The sequence below is a fragment of the Naumovozyma castellii genome, chromosome 3, assembly GCF_000237345.1.
Source record: "Naumovozyma castellii chromosome 3, complete genome".
Taxonomy (NCBI): domain Eukaryota; kingdom Fungi; phylum Ascomycota; class Saccharomycetes; order Saccharomycetales; family Saccharomycetaceae; genus Naumovozyma; species Naumovozyma castellii.
In genome coordinates, this window is record NC_016493.1 from 601,218 (window position 1) to 620,034 (window position 18,817).

At 36.9% G+C, this 18,817-nt stretch overlaps 9 protein-coding genes and 1 non-coding gene across 10 annotated transcripts; 5 read left to right on the forward strand and 5 right to left on the reverse strand.

The window, feature by feature from the left end:
* Positions 1-615: 615 nt before the first annotated feature.
* NCAS0C03060 (uncharacterized protein) lies at positions 616-1,794 on the forward strand (the record flags this gene model as incomplete). Its single annotated transcript, XM_003675614.1, has 1 exon — positions 616-1,794. The coding sequence occupies one exon, from the start codon at positions 616-618 to the stop codon at positions 1,792-1,794; it is 1,179 nt and encodes a 392-aa protein (XP_003675662.1).
* Positions 1,795-2,062: 268 nt separating this feature from the next.
* GID11 (Gid11p) lies at positions 2,063-4,366 on the forward strand (the record flags this gene model as incomplete). Its single annotated transcript, XM_003675615.1, has 1 exon — positions 2,063-4,366. One exon carries the CDS (start codon positions 2,063-2,065, stop codon positions 4,364-4,366), a length of 2,304 nt encoding a protein of 767 aa, XP_003675663.1.
* A 169-nt stretch (positions 4,367-4,535) lies between these two features.
* PEP3 (tethering complex subunit PEP3) lies at positions 4,536-7,442 on the reverse strand (the record flags this gene model as incomplete). Its single annotated transcript, XM_003675616.1, has 1 exon — positions 4,536-7,442. One exon carries the CDS (start codon positions 7,440-7,442, stop codon positions 4,536-4,538), a length of 2,907 nt encoding a protein of 968 aa, XP_003675664.1.
* Positions 7,443-7,593: 151 nt separating this feature from the next.
* Positions 7,594-7,902, forward strand: SMD3 (mRNA splicing protein SMD3; the record flags this gene model as incomplete). Its single annotated transcript, XM_003675617.1, has 1 exon — positions 7,594-7,902. The coding sequence occupies one exon, from the start codon at positions 7,594-7,596 to the stop codon at positions 7,900-7,902; it is 309 nt and encodes a 102-aa protein (XP_003675665.1).
* Positions 7,903-7,966: 64 nt separating this feature from the next.
* NCAS0C03100 (uncharacterized protein) lies at positions 7,967-8,176 on the reverse strand (the record flags this gene model as incomplete). The annotated part of the gene is made up of 1 exon (XM_003675618.1): positions 7,967-8,176. The coding sequence occupies one exon, from the start codon at positions 8,174-8,176 to the stop codon at positions 7,967-7,969; it is 210 nt and encodes a 69-aa protein (XP_003675666.1).
* A 205-nt stretch (positions 8,177-8,381) lies between these two features.
* SPE4 (spermine synthase) lies at positions 8,382-9,290 on the forward strand (the record flags this gene model as incomplete). The annotated part of the gene is made up of 1 exon (XM_003675619.1): positions 8,382-9,290. One exon carries the CDS (start codon positions 8,382-8,384, stop codon positions 9,288-9,290), a length of 909 nt encoding a protein of 302 aa, XP_003675667.1.
* Positions 9,291-9,372: 82 nt separating this feature from the next.
* On the reverse strand, positions 9,373-9,996 carry RMP1 (Rmp1p; the record flags this gene model as incomplete). The annotated part of the gene is made up of 1 exon (XM_003675620.1): positions 9,373-9,996. The coding sequence occupies one exon, from the start codon at positions 9,994-9,996 to the stop codon at positions 9,373-9,375; it is 624 nt and encodes a 207-aa protein (XP_003675668.1).
* A 224-nt stretch (positions 9,997-10,220) lies between these two features.
* Positions 10,221-12,854, forward strand: ACF2 (endo-1,3(4)-beta-glucanase; the record flags this gene model as incomplete). The annotated part of the gene is made up of 1 exon (XM_003675621.1): positions 10,221-12,854. One exon carries the CDS (start codon positions 10,221-10,223, stop codon positions 12,852-12,854), a length of 2,634 nt encoding a protein of 877 aa, XP_003675669.1.
* A 72-nt stretch (positions 12,855-12,926) lies between these two features.
* Positions 12,927-16,340, reverse strand: NCAS0C03140 (uncharacterized protein; the record flags this gene model as incomplete). The annotated part of the gene is made up of 1 exon (XM_003675622.1): positions 12,927-16,340. One exon carries the CDS (start codon positions 16,338-16,340, stop codon positions 12,927-12,929), a length of 3,414 nt encoding a protein of 1,137 aa, XP_003675670.1.
* A 2,395-nt stretch (positions 16,341-18,735) lies between these two features.
* On the reverse strand, positions 18,736-18,807 carry NCAS0Ctrna1D. The gene has a single exon. It is a non-coding gene; the product is annotated as a tRNA-Asp (tRNA).
* Between the last annotated feature and the right edge of the window lie 10 nt (positions 18,808-18,817).

Below are 18,817 nucleotides of genomic sequence, written 5' to 3' on the forward strand. Positions count from 1 at the left end.
ACTACCAATTATAGCCGGCGAGGCGACACCTAAACTTCTATATATTACATTACTTACAAATGAATAGAGTCTTTTTTCACCCTATTTATACTAACTATCTTTACAGGGAAAATATCAAATTATCTGGGTGTCACTTATACAACAAATAAGTTTTTTGATTTAAAATATTCAGCATTTTGAAACCTTCTTTACACTTGGGTTCTTGGAACACAGGTTTTAACCATTTACGTGGCGTCAGCTCTTTAAAACTTGAAATATTAACGTAAAAATACCAAAACAAAACGGTTCTTCAACCTCAGCCTTCCAATTCAAGAGTCTTATGTGCATGTGAGAGCGTAGTAAAATTTGCATAATTGAAAATCAAGGAATCTTTTTGATTCAAGTAGCTTTGATGGCTCTTTTACAAAATTTAATATTTGTGACACCTTCCTTCAGCCCAAAACAATGAATCCGTATGGCGCGAGATGGAAATTTCACCCATAATAACGTAATGAATGTCTTAATAACAACCGCTCGATGCTTTGGTAAAGCTTCAATCTGTTCAAGTAAACCAATTTTGTTTTTCAATTCATCTCAAAATAACAAGATTAGCTACATTGTAGCCAAAGATTAGAGATGATCGAGATAAGTAAACCAGAAGTACCTGAAAAGAAAATTGAACCATCACATGTGGTCACCGAACAACCAGGCTTAATAACATCGGGGTTGCTATCCACTCTTTTGTTAGAGAAAGGCCCCTTGGCAATTAGGCACATTACTAGAGCAATAAATGAAAAAGTTCCTGAGTTTAAAGATTTATCAGCATCAAAACAGAGAAGATTAATTATGGGAGCCATGGAAACCGGTGATAAAGATCATGGAGTCCTATTTGAGAAAGTTGGATGGGGCCAATGGGCTGCCAAGAAGGTTGATGATATGACAACTTTTGATAAAGAATTAGAATCAATTAGGATTGCAAATTTGAAAGTTAGAGATAATCTGAAAGAAGAGAGTGCCAATGCTAGAAGGAAGAGTTCTACTCATTCTGCAACAAATAAGCCTATGGTACGGAAACCGGAAAGTAACAAATCCAAGATTAAAAGCCCCTTAGCAACTGGGTCTGATGTTGCAACGTCACAGCCACCACCACCAATACCTCCGTTATATATAGATGAAGAGGTATTGGCGTCAGATGAAGATGAGTACGAAGAGGAAAATAACCCGATGTTTAACTTTAAGGACAGGAGAACTTCGACAGTTGTCTATGCAGATTCGTCTCCAGAGGCTGTGGAACAGGGAATCGTGGCTAAGACGATTCGACCATTACTAAGCTCTAACAGAATGCGGAGATCAAGTTCCAAGACGAATAGTAAGAAAAGCCCTTTCCTAGCTAAGCATGATAAGCCTCCATTGGGTAAAGTAGATCTTGACCTATTGCTACCCAATTCAGGTGTCTTAAGTGAACCTACATCAAGAAGAAGATCACGTAGCTCTTTCTCCAAGGAATCCGGAATCAGATCAACATTATTTGCTGGACCCACAGACACCTCATCGTCATTAACAAAACCTACTGTATTGTTCAAACAACCTAACAAGAATATACAGACAATTGAATCATTTTCACCGCAGACGGCAGAAGAGAAGGATACTGGCAGGCAGACGCCGTCGGATACTACCGAGGAGGAAGATTGGGCAGCTATTGGGGCAGACAATTTGCTCACTCTCAAGGACCAGCATCATTTAGCAACCACCAAGAGAACCACTCCGGAAGACGAGACCCATGGTGCTCGATTGTTGATGAACTTGATGAAATAAACACCAACGGGCGTTTTAGTTCACGACGAGCTGGCGCGGGACAGCGCGAGATAAGGGGTGGAACCCATTTCCCTCTAATCTCATTTGACTCATGGATGTGGAGATGAGGTGTCATTACAGGGTCCATATTTACAAGAACTTTACTTCCTTAGATCTATCATTGTGTTATATACCAGCTGACAAGGACGTATTCTTATACTAATAATAATATTCACCCGTAGCATAGACAGTAAGAGGGGCGAAACTCACAGGAACCGCATTTAGAACAATGACAATAGACAGAAGAATTGTGGATGATGACGAGATTGAAGATGAAAACCTTACTACAGGTGCAGACAAGGTGTTTCAAAACTATTTGATGCCCGGGTTAGAGCTGTACGATGCAAAAGTTACTATAAATCATTGGCAACTGCGGGATTGCATCAAACCAGCATCAAGAAACCATAGCAAGCTGTATTATATTTATGATCACTCCATTAGAATGCTTGATACTTCATCTTCGAATGAGTTACAAACAAAATCAAAAACTCAAGATCCAAATGTGATACATTCCACCAAGAAACCAAAGTATCCGGTCACTACCAATTGGAAAAGAAAACACAGACCGCTAAGAAAGAGCTCTAACTTCCCCTCTCAACAACTTGTAGAATTTAATTTTAAACCTAGATCATTCACTGAATCGAATGGATTGACAGTATGTGGCGGATTAATTGGTTCTGATGATAAGGGTTTTCCAACAAATTGGAATCGTTCACATGACCATGATAGTGATGATTCAGCACCTGCCACATTAGTCAAGATATCAAACGATACTGTTCTTAATGATGATATTAATTATAGTAACTCTCAGATTTGGAAGGGAATTATATCCATCTATAATGAAGATACCAACGAATCCAAGAGTCTCATTATGGGACAATTCATTAACAATTGTGTTACATTACATCAGAAATCTACTCAACAATATGATCTCTTAACATGTAACAACGATGGACATATGTACCAATGTGATATTAGTAATCGAGATGTGGAACTAGTAAGGAGATATTCCGATTTGAACTTCCCATTAAATAATGCTGCATTATCTCATGACGGGAAAACCTTAATAGTATCTGGTGATTCAAATAGGGTTGCCATATACAAGCAAGATCAATTAATTAACCGGTTCACACTTAACTATTCACATAATTCCAATTGGGGAACCTCAACAAACCCGTCTGTTGTTCAACTACCCAGCTATTCCGTTCATGATAATACTTCAATGGTTGACAGTAATATTATTGAAGCAGGGAAAGGTGATCATGGGTTTTATAACTGTTTCTCAGAAAATGATATGCTATTTTCTACATTATTCCAAAATGGTGTATGCTTAATATACGATGTGAGAAATACAAGTACACCCCTGGCAGAAATCTCCTCAACAAGACCAAATTCACATAACGGTGCATTTAGAGTCTGTAGATTCAGCTATGGGTTAGACGACTTACTTTTCATTTCGGAACATCAAGGAAGAGTTCACGTGGTGGATACAAGGAATTTCATCAATCATCAAGTCATTTTAATACCTGATAAATTGAATACCGAACAGGAATCCACTATAACACCTGATATTCCACAAGTAGATGTCTTACCAGGAAACACAACTATGCATTTTAGTTCCACACATGATCGTTATCCATTAAACTCTCAATCAGAAGAATATGCTTCACGTATACTGAACAATGACTCTACTAGATATAACCGAGTTGGGTTAGAATATGGGAGAGGTCCATATTTGAGTCGTAGAGATCATACTACACCTCGAGAAATGTCCACTTCCACTCCAAAGGAAAATGAAGAACCGTGGATTACTCCAGCAAGATCAATTCCCTTGGAATTCTTAGAACCACAAATATTACCTTATCCTGAAGTCATTGATAAATATTCCAACCATGAATTATCAGAATTACAATATTACGAATATTTCCATCCATATGAAGGCGTGGAACACACGGCAATTCGGAGAGCATCAACAAGTGTCATGAATAGAAATAATACTTATAATGGTGATGAAAGTGATACCGAAGTACCTATTCCATTAAGAGCTCGTAGGCGCTCATCATTTAGGATAAGAAGGGTTTCTACATCATCTAATAGATCAGATGAAATCGATAGAATTGATCCTTTAATACTAGATCGTCATGCTACAACAAGTCAAAATAATATGAATTATAGGCGCCATAGCAATCCAAGTGTAGATGCAGGATGGGGGTATGAACCTACCCCAGTGAGTGATTCATCATCCGCGTTATTGACAATTAATGGGAACAACGTTTTTGAAGATGATGAAATTTATGACATTTATAATGACATTAATACGGGACAAGATTCATCTCCTGCAAGAACAATAAGAAATAACGTAATATTGAATTATTCCAACTCAACATTCATAGAAGAGAATAACATTTCAGGAATCGATTGGGTAGAAGATGAAAATGGAAGCGCTTTAGTTATTGGGACGGATTACGGTATTATGAAATGGAATATTAATTCTTGGGCTAGAAGAAGTTTTTCTAGCTATGATTTTTGCTAAAAACTATTATAAGATCTATTTTTAATTCTGTTGATGTGTAGTGTTTTTACGTAGAATATGAACAATATAATATATTCATTACTGATTTATTTTCGGCGTTGGCTTTTCGAAAACTAAATATAGAAAGTCTTTAATCGATGCATGCATTTTATCTTCTGTAATTTTAATTTCATAAATCCCATTTAGCGGCATCCTCTTCATTCACAACGATAGGATCATCAATCTTATTAATGTTGATATCGCTACATAGACAACATTTGGTGGCAATAATCGATTCTAGATTACTAAAATTAATCGATTTCTTCTTTTTCTCTTTTGTCATCTTTCTTTGGAAATTTTCAATCTTATTCTTTAATTGATAATCATTAGATTTCAATATCGCTTTAATGAGACAATCCGTATGGAAACAATGACCACAGGGGAACACCAAAAATTTCCTTGTTTGCAAGAATTTATGACAACTATCACATGAGACACCAGGTTCCAATATTTGATATCGTTGTTGAAAAGTCTTAATTTCATTCCTTATATCATTTTTCAACACAATAGATTTTTTAATATCTTCTGAGATTTGAAGCATTGATGAACTGTGCTTCTCCAAACTTCTTATCAATTCATCCTTCAAATTAGCAATTGTGGTGAATTCATTAAACAAAGGTAGTAGATCTTTAATCTCGACAACTTCATTCGATTCATTAATAATAGAACGTATTGTTTCCTTGATATCTATTGGGGCAGCTGCATCCGTGCCTTGATAGAGTAACACTTTAGCAATCCTTAACCACAATTCTTTTTTTAACTTATTGTCATCTTGCAATGTTGGATCGTTAACCACCAATTTTGCTGCATCTACCATTTTATTATCTAATGCAAGGGTAACGGCATCATCATACAATTTCAATTGCGTGTATAAGAAGATGGAAACGTTAACCCTTTTAAATTTTAAAGATAATCGTAGTATGAAATCAGTGTCATAATTTCCCTTATACATTCGTAAGAATTGAATGACTTGTTGTTCAAACGTTTCCTCCATGGAAAGGTCATCCACATTCAGCTTCTTAAGAGGCTCTACTATTGTTCCATTTGCCGCAATCATCATATATAATGCAGTATTATAAATGATGGAATCATTGACATTATCATTGTGATAATAATTTTTAATGTACCACTTCAGATAAGTTAATGCATAATTTTCTGTATGATATGAATTTTGTAATATTATTCCACTATTTTGCTTTTGGAAATTTGTATAGTAGTTTAATATTGATGGTATTAATTCTATTACATTAATGTTATCAATTTTCATCCATGTGTTTATTGTAGCATCAGGGGAATTAATTAATAAGACATCGGAATATTTATAAACTAGTATGGGATCCTTTAAGTACAAAAGAACCTTTAAAGATTCATACCAATTCTCCAATCTAATCCAATATTTCAATACGTATTGATAATCCTTTATTAAGTTTGCAAAATCTAGTAATATTTGCTTTCTGTTTTGTTTGTGGAAGATTTGATATACGGTATCCTTATCAATGCAGTCTAAATGATCAGTTAAGAATTGATTTAGTTGTTCTATTAGTTGCTTTTTTGATTTTTGAAGATTAGTAATTCCATTAATATTTTTTTCAATGTTTATTTTTTCATCTAGTTCATTTAACCTTTGCATAAAGATCCATACAATCCAAGTTGATAAAATGATTTGTTGAACTTCATTTGTTTTATCTAGAGTATCCAATTTTGTCATTAAATAAGTATGCAACGTGACATTTGCCTCTTCATTATCATCATCGTGATCAATATTCATAATTTTCAATGCTATGGAAGTAATGGGTAACGAAAAACTGTGACCCAAGCAATTAGCTGCAAGGGTTCTTTCAGATGGTAATCCCAATAATAATTTTTCACCTTTATAAAGATTAATATCACTCTTTTGAAATTTATTTAAACCCTTAAGGGATAATGCCAAATCGAATTTCTCCTGTTCACATAGTAATTTCCAAACTGAATTTGCCTCATCATTCAGAATAATTTCGTAAATGTTATTGTTGGAATAGCACCAAAAGGTAGAATCTTCAGTATCTTGTTGATGATCGGCGGCTAATCCTAACATTTTTGAAGCGTCCATTATAGATTCTTCGAAGATGACTTTGTTATTTAGCTTGTTTATGATGGTTAGAATAGGGCCCCTAAGTATAATGATATGGAACTGAGTCAACATAATATCTTTAATGCAATGGTTACTCTCAGATAATTCCACATTTAGAAAGACTTTCGCATTGCTCAATTGATTATGATTAGTTTGATTATCATTGTTTGTGTCATTAGTTAAATCACCAAATATTATACCTGTGTTTGTAACCCAAGCAAATGAGGAACCCAAAGTGGTGAATTTATTAGTTGAATCCCTTGGTAATTTTTCAAATATTTCAGTTTCTGTCGGTGCCAATTTCTTCAAAGGGTCTGAAGAAGTTAACAATGACGGAACGTTATGCCAATACATGATCTTATCTGCGACGGCAAGAACCAAACCCGGGTCCACCCATTGAATTCCATCAATAGATGAAGAATCCTGGAATATTAATGATACGGTTGGCTCTACCGGTTTGGTGGGGGAGGATTTCATTAGAAAGAGTTCTCCCTGAGTGGTACCGCACAATACACATTCGTCATTGATCCATTGAACCGTTCTCACATCGCAGTTCCTCTTGACTAATTTTCTTACTGTAATAAGTCCCTTGCCCTTTGGTTGTTCTGATGCCGGGGCTGAATTTGAAGTTGGCTTGGAAAAGGATAAAGTATCTAGAAAGTAATATTTAGCGAAATTTGTCTTGATTATCAGGTTGGATGCATGGGGACTCAACCATACGGTCAGTATCCTTTCTGAATTTGCCTGCGTTTTCAATAGTGGGACCTGGAAAGTGTTTATTATGGAAGGGGTGTTTAAATCAATGAGGTACAATTGACCTGATCTTAGTGCAAAACATAATTTATTGGATTTAACTTGTAATGATGCAATGTTGTTGGACAGTTCCTTGAAGAAATCAAATTGAACGTGTTCTATTTCTATATTCATGGCAAGATGTCCTGTCCCTTTGACCACTTGTTGTATTGTTCTCTAAGGCCTTTATTATTAGTGAATTTTTCATTTTGAAAAATGTACATACATACATACATACATCAATGATTAACGCTAAGGAATAAACAGAGACATAGACGACCACAAGATGAGTAGTAACAGTATACCGGTGAAGCTACTAAATGAGGCACAGGGCCATATAGTTTCGATAGAGTTAACGACGGGGGAGACGTATCGTGGCAAGTTGATAGAGAGCGAAGATAATATGAATGTACAATTACGAGACGTGGTTGTGACGCAGACGGATAGTAAGATTACACGTATGGACCATGTATTTGTCAGGGGGTCACACATCAAGTTCTTTGTTGTTCCAGATATGTTAAAGAATGCACCATTGTTCAAAACTGGGCCTCAATCGAGACCTACACCACCTATCCGTGGACCTAAGAGGAGATGATTGGAAAAATTGTATATTTAATTAATTATTTATATGTATAAAAAGAATATTATAAAGAGATAATTCATGCATTTTTGGGATGAGGTTGTGCCTCTTTTTGTACTTGACTCCTGGATAGATCAGTGACGTTAGACAGGATACCACAGAAGTCGTCTACATCGATCCTGACCTGTCTGTTCACGTCGCTAAGGGAGGCAAACACTGCGTTGATGTCAGTTTGGTTGCTCTTTGCCTGGCGTATGAGTTCTGCCAGCGTCTGTTGTTGGGTGTCCATCGTGATTGGTCAGTCAAGTGTATCAACAAGATGAGGAATAAGGACAAGATACCAGCAAAGACCACCTTCAACAGGTAATCAATGGCTCATTTCAATGGAAGAAAGACGCTCACAACAGCGCGAGTGAAAATTTGTTCTTCTGTAATGTTTTATAACGATTACTTGCTGAACAAGAATAAAACAACGGCAAGAAACGATAAAGAAGATGACTCAGTCGCAACAGCTAAAACAGCACCCGTTGATCAAGAACGGTTGGTTTAAGGAGGTCAACGAAGAGCACTTCCCCGGTCAAGGGTTCGCCTTGCAAGTGGAAGAAGTGTTGCACACATCCCGAAGTCAGTTCCAGGACATCCTGGTCTTCAAAAGTGTTTCGTATGGGGTGGTACTAGTATTGGATGGTATTATTCAATGCACTGAGAGGGATGAGTTTGCGTACCAGGAAATGATTGCTCATGTTCCATTGTACTTGCACAATGAACCCAAGAGGGTCCTTGTCGTGGGCGGTGGTGATGGGGGTGTCATAAGAGAGGTAGTCAAACACCAGTGTGTCGAGAGAGCCACGTTAGTCGAGATTGATAAGACCGTCATTGAACTTTCCAAGAAGTATCTTCCTGAAATGTCTGTGGCGTTCCATCATAATAAGGTGGAAGTGGTGTTATGCGATGGATTCCAGTATCTTCAGGAGATGGCCGTGAAGCAAGAGGACCAGAAATATGATGTTATCATCACAGATAGTTCAGACCCAGATGGACCTGCTGAGGCATTCTTTCAAGAAGGTTACTTCCAATTGCTTCGTGGGGCATTGAAGGATAATGGTATTCTCATTGCTCAAGCCTCTGAGAACGTCTGGTTGGATCTGAAATACTTGACTCAATTGGTCCATACGGCTAAGACTGTGTTCCCCAATACAAAATACTGTTATACAATGGTCCCCACGTACACATCAGGTCAGTTGGGTCTTATCGTTTGTAGTAAAGACGAGTCCTTGGATTTGACTGTGCCAACCCGTCAACCAACACCTGAAGAACAGGACCAAATAAGGTATTATAATTCAAGCATTCATTCTGCTGCATTCGTATTGCCCACTTGGGCTAACAAGTTGATTAACAAATAATAGACTAGCATTTAGATTTATCTTTACTTACATTCTCATTGTACCATATCATATATATCAATCACATCATATCATTCCATATTTATCCAAATATACTATCAATTGCCGATTTCTTCTTCTTTTTCTTCTCCTTCTTCTTACTCTTTTTCTTATTTGACTGAAATTCCATCTCTTCGTTTTGGCGTGGTTCAATGATCGTTTCTTCTATGATAACTTCTTCGCCAACTTCCTCCTGCACCATAGATTCCAAAATCTTCTCAGTCCTATTCATCTCTTGCTTCCTCGAGCCATTCTTTGGAGCTATCAGACCTAACGACTTAAAAGTCTCTTCAAATATTCGATACAACTTTATATATAAACAATATATTCGACTTAATAATCCAATAAGTACGACTCCCAAAGTGACAAATTGGCCCAATGCAATAATACCGTTAAATTCATAATATGTTTTCGATAATTGCTTCTTTATCATCGAGTGTAATAGATGATACAATTTTATATATCGTATCTTGCTCTTGTTCCCTCTATCTTGAAGGTGTAACTCCAATACTGAACCACAATTTCTCTTTAACATATTAAATCGTTTCCACCAAACTGCAACGTGATGCTGATTCTTGTTTCGATGATACACTAAGTGCAACAAACGATACTCCTGATGTAATTTCTGACATAATTCACTAACCTCTCTATCATTATTAGCACTCATCAGCTCCGATATCTGTTTCTATTCCCTATTGACATTGCTTAAAATGTGTCAAACAATTTTTCAAAATTTTTTTATGGAGGCTTATATTGTTACAGTTATACAATGCTAAGATTCAATTGTCACAAAAATTTACAAGATTGAGAACAAACATATCATAATTGGTTACTAGCTGGCTAGTACCGTCCCCGTTTTTATTAAGAACCTATCTGCACAGTCGCTACTCAATGTCTTATTCCAGACCACCTGCTCCTCCGCCAGTTCGTATCCCTTCAATTACAATCGAGCAACAAGCTCTACAGCAACAATATGATCTTTATGAGAGACCTCCACCATACTCAGAAGTAGACGTCAATGCAAGACCTCCTCCACTACCGACAAGACCATCAGCTTTGAGTTTAAACGTCAATGATGACTATCTTATGATCCCACCCCCTGTACATCCGAGAAGAAGTAATAGTGCTTCATCATCACATAACCTGACTGCTACTACTCCACCTCCCTTACATCCAAGAAGAAGCAGTAGTGTTTCTTTATCGCATAATTTGAATGCTGTTAATGATCTTCCTCCTCCTCCTTTGCCCTCGAGACCACCTCGGTTACCTCCAAGATCAAGATCACCTTCCATATCATCTAGACGAGCTAGTGTCTCTTCATCATTGGAACCTTTACAACATACTGCTACAGAAACTGCGTGTCAAGCTTCAAGTAGTTTTCCTCTCTTTGATGAATCCACCAATATACTAGATTTCTCCTTATCCACTAGTCCACCATCTGACATATTCCCAAGAAAAATGCATGAATTACCATTACCCAACAATATAAACAATAATAATATGTCCATACCAACTAATAAGTTTTACGGTAATTTCCTTTTAGGAGAACAATCAAATCCAACATGGACGCACCCATATTCATTATGGTATGATAGAGATACACCGGGGATAGCCATATCACACATTCTGGCCGCTCAAAGAGTATTCTCCACTGAGACACCACCACAATTCTATTTCTGTCCCACAAACATAAGAGCCTTTGTCTTCACTGCTAGAGAACTTCATGACGATGGCATGTCAATTCCATCTTTAGGTTTTGCTGATTGTAAGCACATGTCGTTACAATTACAATTAAAAAAAAATGATAATCAGTTCATTTGGTGTCCACTCGTGCAGGGAATGGGGTTTATAACAATGATTTATTATAATTTGACACCTCAATTATATTCTGCTATCGGATTCAAATCATTGTCTCTAGTTCAGACTAGGGAGAACACCATTAAGTATCAAGCTATATTGGAAGATAATAGAGTTTGGTCACTTTACATCATTTTACCATCTGCTCAAGATGGACAATCCATGAGTCTATCATTAAGGGATATGAACACAGTTGTCTCTGACACATGCATTAATGGAACTATCATACAATTGGTCCCATTAGATGACCCCGTACTGGATGATGCAGTAGGATGTTATCCAACTGATTGTACAGTATCAGCATTTATCTCAAACACAAACGATCAAGAAGCAAATTATAGATTATCGTATATTACACAAGGTCAATCCCGGTCGGGTTCCACGTTACTATTCGCATTACCTCATCATATCGAGACCTTCACGAGTAAGACAATGGAAAGAGAAACACAATTAACATTGGATTCCACTGTGATGGGCGTTATGCGAGGATTTATCACTAATGAATTTGATATGATTATCACTGTACCACCATCGAATTTACAATTTGACCCATGGACTACTGTACCTAATAGACAACATCCCAAATACTCTTCAGCGACAATTCAAGCAATTACTCGAGCCGCCATGATAGAATCTGAACAAAACGTACTGGAGGAATCCAATTTAGATTCAATGTATTTTTCAGGAAAATCGTTGGCTAAATATGCATGGATCTTATATTGTTGCCATTTCATCATCCACAATAATGATCTGACTACTAATTTACTGATAAACTTAAAACAGGCAATGCAGAGATTCATAGATAATAAACAAAAACTACCCTTGAATTATGATACAACATGGCATGGGTTAATATCTTCAGGAACCAGTTCTCAAGACTTTGGTAATTCGTTTTATAATGACCATCATTTCCATTATTCTTATCATGTTATTACTGCGGCCATCATAGCTAAAGTAGACCAAGACATTAACCCCAATGATGAATCGTGGTTAAGTTCCAATAAAGAATGGGTAGAAACCTTGATTAGAGATTATGCTAATCCTTCCGAAAAGGACCCTTATTTCCCACAGTTTAGATCGTTTGACTGGTTTAATGGACATTCTTGGGCAAAAGGTTTATTTGAAAGCGGAGATGGTAAAGATGAAGAATCTAGTTCTGAGGATGTTAATGCCTCATATGCTTTGAAATTATGGGGTCAAGTTACTAAGAATTCACAACTGGAGAAACTAGGAGAAATTCAATTAGGAATATTAAGAACATCATTGAACCATTACTTCTTATATCAAGATAACAATACTACTGAACCCAAAGAGTTTATTTCGAACAAAGTCAGTGGAATCCTTTTTGAAAATAAAATTGATCATACGACATATTTTGGTAATCAATTGCAATATATCCAAATGATTCATGCCATTCCAATTACACCTGCATCATCGTTTATAAGATCTCCACAATTTGTCAAGGAAGAATGGGAACAAAAGTTATTAGCACTTGTAGGTGATATCGAAGATGGCTGGAAAGGAATAATTATGTTGAATGTCGCACTATTTGATCCTTTAATTTCATATTCATTCTTTAGCGATGCAAATTTTAAACCAACTTTCTTGGATGGTGGGCAAAGTTTAACTTGGTCTTTAACATATTCAGGTGCATTTATTGATGACTAAAGATATAATCCATTGCTATATTATATACACAATACATCTATTTTTTGTCTTAAAAAATATGAATATATACCTCTATTCTTCTAAATTATACTTCCTAGCAATATTGCCCATTTTTCTCAAGGATTTTGGTTGTTTTTTACCACCTAATGCCACATCACCACTCATTGGACGAGAAGGCAAAACATTCTGGTCAGGATTCAAGAAGGATATAACCATCGGTTGCTTTTTCGGAGAATCATCCTTTCCGGTCAAAGCAAAAGAAGGATCTGTAGTTGAAATTGGGGTTGTGATTCTCCTGGCTGGCCCGTTAGAAATGGGATAATTTCTTGATGCAGCTCCAAACTTGGAAGTTCTATCTCTTGAATTAGATAGGGATACACTTATAGGGTGGTTGGATTTTTTGATAGTTGGTGTAATTGGTAAAGATGGGGGTGGTGCACTCAACCCAAACCTCGAAATTGAAGGCAATCTGGCGGTCCTATTAGAGTCTAAAAGTTGGCTTGAAGGTCTGTTCCTGCCTGATTTTCCACTTGAAATAGGACTACCATATCTGGAGCGAGGAAGTTCTATAACATGAGAGCCAAACCTCGATGTCGTTGATGTCAAAACAGAGCCCTTACTCAAGGGTTTTGTTTCGTAGATGGGCAAAGATTCAACTGGTGATCTTCCCCTCCTAACTAAAGCTGAAGAAGATTTACTCCTGTAGGTAGTAGGCTTATGTTCTACTGACGTATTAGTGTTTCGCCCAATTTCTTCACTTTCTATATTACTAGGCTTCTTACTATCTATAATACGGCCTGATAACGAAGACATGGGCCTTGCAGGTATGAACTGAGCAGGTGACTGCCTGCCTATTATTCGAGTTGATTTGGGAGGAGTGTTTTTAGAATGAATAGGAGATGCTAATAACTTTTGTTGCGCTGAGTGAGTGTTATCAATAGTTGCGCGTTTGTGAATAGTGGCGTCTTCAATTACCTGATTTTGTTCAAGGACTTCAGTTTCTTCATGTCTATTGGTGATCATACTATTGTTTTCAGTCATCTCAGGCTCATTAGTTGTTTTGGTTTGGTCCTTAAAGCTTTCCTTTAAATCAACCTTGGCCGAGTTTTTAACTTCAAGAATATTAGTTGTCGTCGAGACAGGTGAGGATGCTGGATACGAGATATTTGACCGTTCCTCTGTACTCGAATTGAGGTTACCTAACAAGGCTGTATTACTCACACTGGTATCATTTGGCGGGGGGTTTAGTAGTTGCTCTTTCGTATCAATGGATTTGCTATTTGCCTGAGGAACTTCAACTTTAGTATCAGGTTCTCTAGTAAGTTCGAATTGATTTTCAGCATTACCAGGCCTACTTTGAACATTTGTCGGAGAAATTTGTAATCCAGATATCGAAGGGTTAAGGGGTTCTTGAGTTAAAACATCAAGGTCCTTGGCGTCTTTCAATTTATCAGATTTTCGGGGGTCTGTCACGGGAGACTCTGAGTCAAGTAGTGAATTACCTTTTTGAGTAGAAGATACACTATCTTTGGTGGTTTGTTCCCTAAGAGTTTCTGAGTTTGAGACATTTACAAGATTATTTAGGATTGAGGTTGTGATTGTGGTTTTGCTAGTCTCCATATTCGTGGAGCGAAATAAGTTGCTATTATCTTTATGTTCTATATTTGACGAACTTGACTTGCTTTTGGAACTTTCTTTTATTTTGCTAGTAGCTGCTGAGGAAGCAATTGAGGCTGGTACAATCGACTTTGAATCAGCTTCAATAGAAGAGTTGGAATCAGCTAGTAGTAGAGTGTCCATTTTATCAGTCTCTGTCTGTGATAGGGTCGGTACTTTGACGACCTGCTCATCACCCACCGTACTAGATTCAAGTTTTCTTTTCTTAGGCTTGTGTTCATTAGCTCGGCCAGCATCTGGGCCAGCAGGCAAGGACGAGTTTGGTAAATCCAATATTCTTTTAGAGGTACTAATTAAAGAGGAATTTAATATGCTTGCCTTGTTTGCATTGTTTTCAGTTGTTGTCGGCAATACAGTTGTTGGGTTAGGGGTTTTACCATTATTTTTTAAAGACTCATTTGGCTGTGCCTTCTTGCTTTCTTTTGGTTCCACAGATGGTGGGCCAGATATTACATGACTATATTGAGGCGTCGATATTGCCTTGAATTCAGACAAATTAGTTTGCGAATGGAATATGCTTGTAGCGGCTAAAAGGTTATTTACGGGTGGATGTTCAAGAGAGGATGCCTGGTTGGAGGATATGTTTTGGACGGGTGATTTTGGTTCTATTGAATCTTTAGCGGTTTTGGGATGGGGAATTTGCGAGACTTGTCCATTTATAGATTTTAATACTTGATCTTTCAATGGGTTCTCGTTTACAGGGTTATCGATAATCTTGGTCACAGTACTTGAGTTCTCTTTTATTTGTTCAGATATGTAATCGTCACTTTTATTACTGGGTACACTTTTATTTTTTGTAACGTTTACATCCTTTTCTTTTCTTAGCATTGGACTTATTGAAGGTTCATTGGAAGGTTTATCGAGTAGTTGCTGGCCAATATTAGCTTCAGTACTTATTGATTTCACGGGAGTTCTGTTTACTAGGCTGTCATGAGCCGTTGCAACTTCAGGAGTATGTGCAGATGTATCGATATCAGATTGGATGTTAGTATGCGATATGCTTTCTACAATATTTGCTTCCATTAAAGGGTTTGTCTCACGCGGTTGAGAAGTCGATTTCTGGGGATGACTGGCATCTTTACTAAGATTGTTGGCCAGATCCTGGATAAAATCACTCTTGGAAGTCTTGGGATTTTCATCAGCAGATGTTAATTTGGAAAGTTGAGAAAGTTCCACATTAGATGTTACACTTTGTTTGACGGATTCAAGGGTTTTTCTCAATGAATTTGTATTTGAGGGAATCTTGATTGGTTCAAAAACATCTTGCGGTATTGTTGTGGGTAATAATATTGGTGCTGCTACCTCAGGGTGGTCTTTTGACAGAGGTGGAACAAAATTATTCCTTGCTGTTTCGGCCAAATGGTCAGTAGTTTCTTTCTTTCCTCCTTTTTCAACCTTAAAGTGAGATTGTTGTAAAGCATTCGAGTCATTTTGCGCAGAAGCAGCTGCTTCTGCGTCTTTGGCACGCCTGTATTTTAATAATTCAGTTATTATTCTGTCATCGTCATGAGGGTCTAATAGATAATTTGGTCCTTTGTTTTTAGTGATATTATAAATGCTGGCCTGTAAATAGGCCATATCGGTATAGTTTTGAACGTAGTATTTCACCATTCCAGAGGGTATCAAATCGTACCTATAATTAGCCACTGCTGTTTGCATCTCCATTACCGCTCTGAATTGTGTTCTCATTTTTCTTTCTATTTCCATTCTTTTTCTACTTCGACCATTTTTGTTCTCTTCAGCTTTTTCACAGACTACTCGAAGATAATCCAACAGCTTTTTACTCTCTTCTTCGTATGAGTATGACATTACTGACTAGTTTATTGTGATTCAGGACTTTATCTGCCTTTTTGTAGTTAAGTAAAGTTTCTTTGACTCAAATTATTTTGAAACTTCCTTATTGTAGAAAACTGCGAAGCGCCGCATGAAAATAGAATTGTAACGCTATGTATATTCAAAATTTGATAAATTGTTTCGATTAATCTATAAAGTGTTTTTATTATGCATCTAATATCTAATATGTAACCCATACATATATTCTTCCCCCTTGTAATTGTATATTTGCTCAACTGGGTAGAATTCGACGTTAACAAAGGTTGGCAATATGGCATCTACATTTAGCGGATTACCATATAGTGTCACTTGTGATGGCCTCTTTGCTAGTTCATTTAAGAGGTCGAGAAGGGAATCATTTGAATTTACAAATGTGGTTGCAATATATTGTTTATCATTACCTGACGTAATACAAGTTTCAAACCAATTAATTCTCTCTACTAAGTTCAGTGAATCTAATTGAATACTAACTTTATCCAGACTAAAGTCTGAATCGGAATCAGTATCGTTATAATCTTGTAAGTCCTTGCATGTTATCCCACCCCATTCACAAGAAGCACTTCTTGGTAATTGAGAAATTTTCACCACGATTAGACATCCGACGGGGACTTCTTGATAATCTGATTCATCACTATAAATTGACCAAAGTTTCGTAGTCTTCTCCACCATTGATAAGTCTGAAATAAAGCAAGTCATTGTAAGTTGATATTTAGTATCGATAGTACACTTCAATGTATCAAAATGACGCAAAGATAGCAATGGATCAAGAATAGGATCCTTTACTAGGTTCATAGTTGGTGGATCCAACGCAATTTGACCACTCATATAGGTAAGTTTTCTAGGATCATTTTTGGACCATATAGCTTGCGAATATGGACCAATGTTACATGGTGCCCAAAATGATCTTCCTTGAACATGTAGCCCATCCTTGTTTTTATTTAGCATCGTATGAGATGAATTTTTTATTTCGATCACCTTGTGAGAAGTATCTATGGTTACAGATAATTGCAATTGAACATTATTTGAGAGAACGGATCCCACACAGGCCCTAGATGGTGGTAAGGGTCCCCACTTATTAATACGAAAGAAATCGTTGTATACCTGATTGACTGTGGCAAAATTTGACATATTTGCTAGTATTAGAGATGAAAATAATATTTGTGAAGGGAATAACGAATTTTCCTTCATGATCTTGTCTAACTGTTGAAATACCTGTTTGGCCTGTTGTTCAACGTTCAATTCACTATCCTTGGGGCATAAATTGGAAATGTATAGTAAGTTCCCAACTTTATTGACTGAATTACGATATTTGCACTCAGGGATTGTTGAAAGTTGAGTAGTCTTGGTGACAGACTTAGCAAATGTTTCTTCTTGGAAACTTGATAGAATAGAAGTCCACTTCTCATTCAACCTGGGTGGCTGAGGCAACTGTTCTAATAACTGGAGGACTGTATCTTCACTAACTACTCTTTCCTGAAATTCGACATTCAATCTTACACTATAAACTCCATCATTATCATCATTATCAGCTTGTGGTTCCATAGATAGCAATTTCAAATTTCCATTCTTAAAAAATGGTGCATCGAGAACCATAGTTTCAAATTCCCCACCTTCCCCACAAATATGAACCTGATATAATCTATTTAACTTTTGCATGTGAGGGAAAATTTCAGGTAATGATTTCCCTAGGTGTGATTTATCCAACCCAATGGCAGCAACTTTAATGATCCTTGCATCCAACTTACAAGAAAGTTCATCTTCTTCGCCCTGTTTAGACATGGAGCACATCTCAGACATTAATTCCTCTTGATCTCTCTGCCATAAATAACTTAACACAACTAGTCCTAACCTTTGACAAACATTTTCCACCCTAGTACGTTGATAAGAGGAAAGGATTGCACCGACACTAACTGCTTCCAGACCAGGACAATTTGATTTGACTTCGGATAATAACTCGAATAGTATTTCAATTTCATCATCTTTAGTGGGCAAATAATTCAAATCGACGTTTTTGGAAGTTTTCGACTCAATAGATCTTCTGAACAGTGGGACACCAATACATTTCTCGTATAGGGGTATGATATCGTGACCCACCGTTTGAAACATAAAACTATCTAATTCTTGTTCTGTTTGAATCGCTGGGTACAGGTTTGCCAGAGCGACTAATTCATGATTAATTTTTTGACAATGAAGGATGTTATAAAAGGAATCTTTACCTCCTGATATCAATGCCACGAATTTCATTGTCAAGGGTTATCGCAATTAGGTAGCAACTTTAAGATATAGCGTTCCATTGTTCTTTTTAAGTTATCAATAGGTTATGTTAGAAAAATGGCAAAAATATCCAAGATGAATAATCAAAAAAATATATCTCCGCGACGGGGAATTGAACCCCGATCTGGCACGCGACAAGCGCCCATTCTAACCATTAAACTATCACGGATGATTTTAAT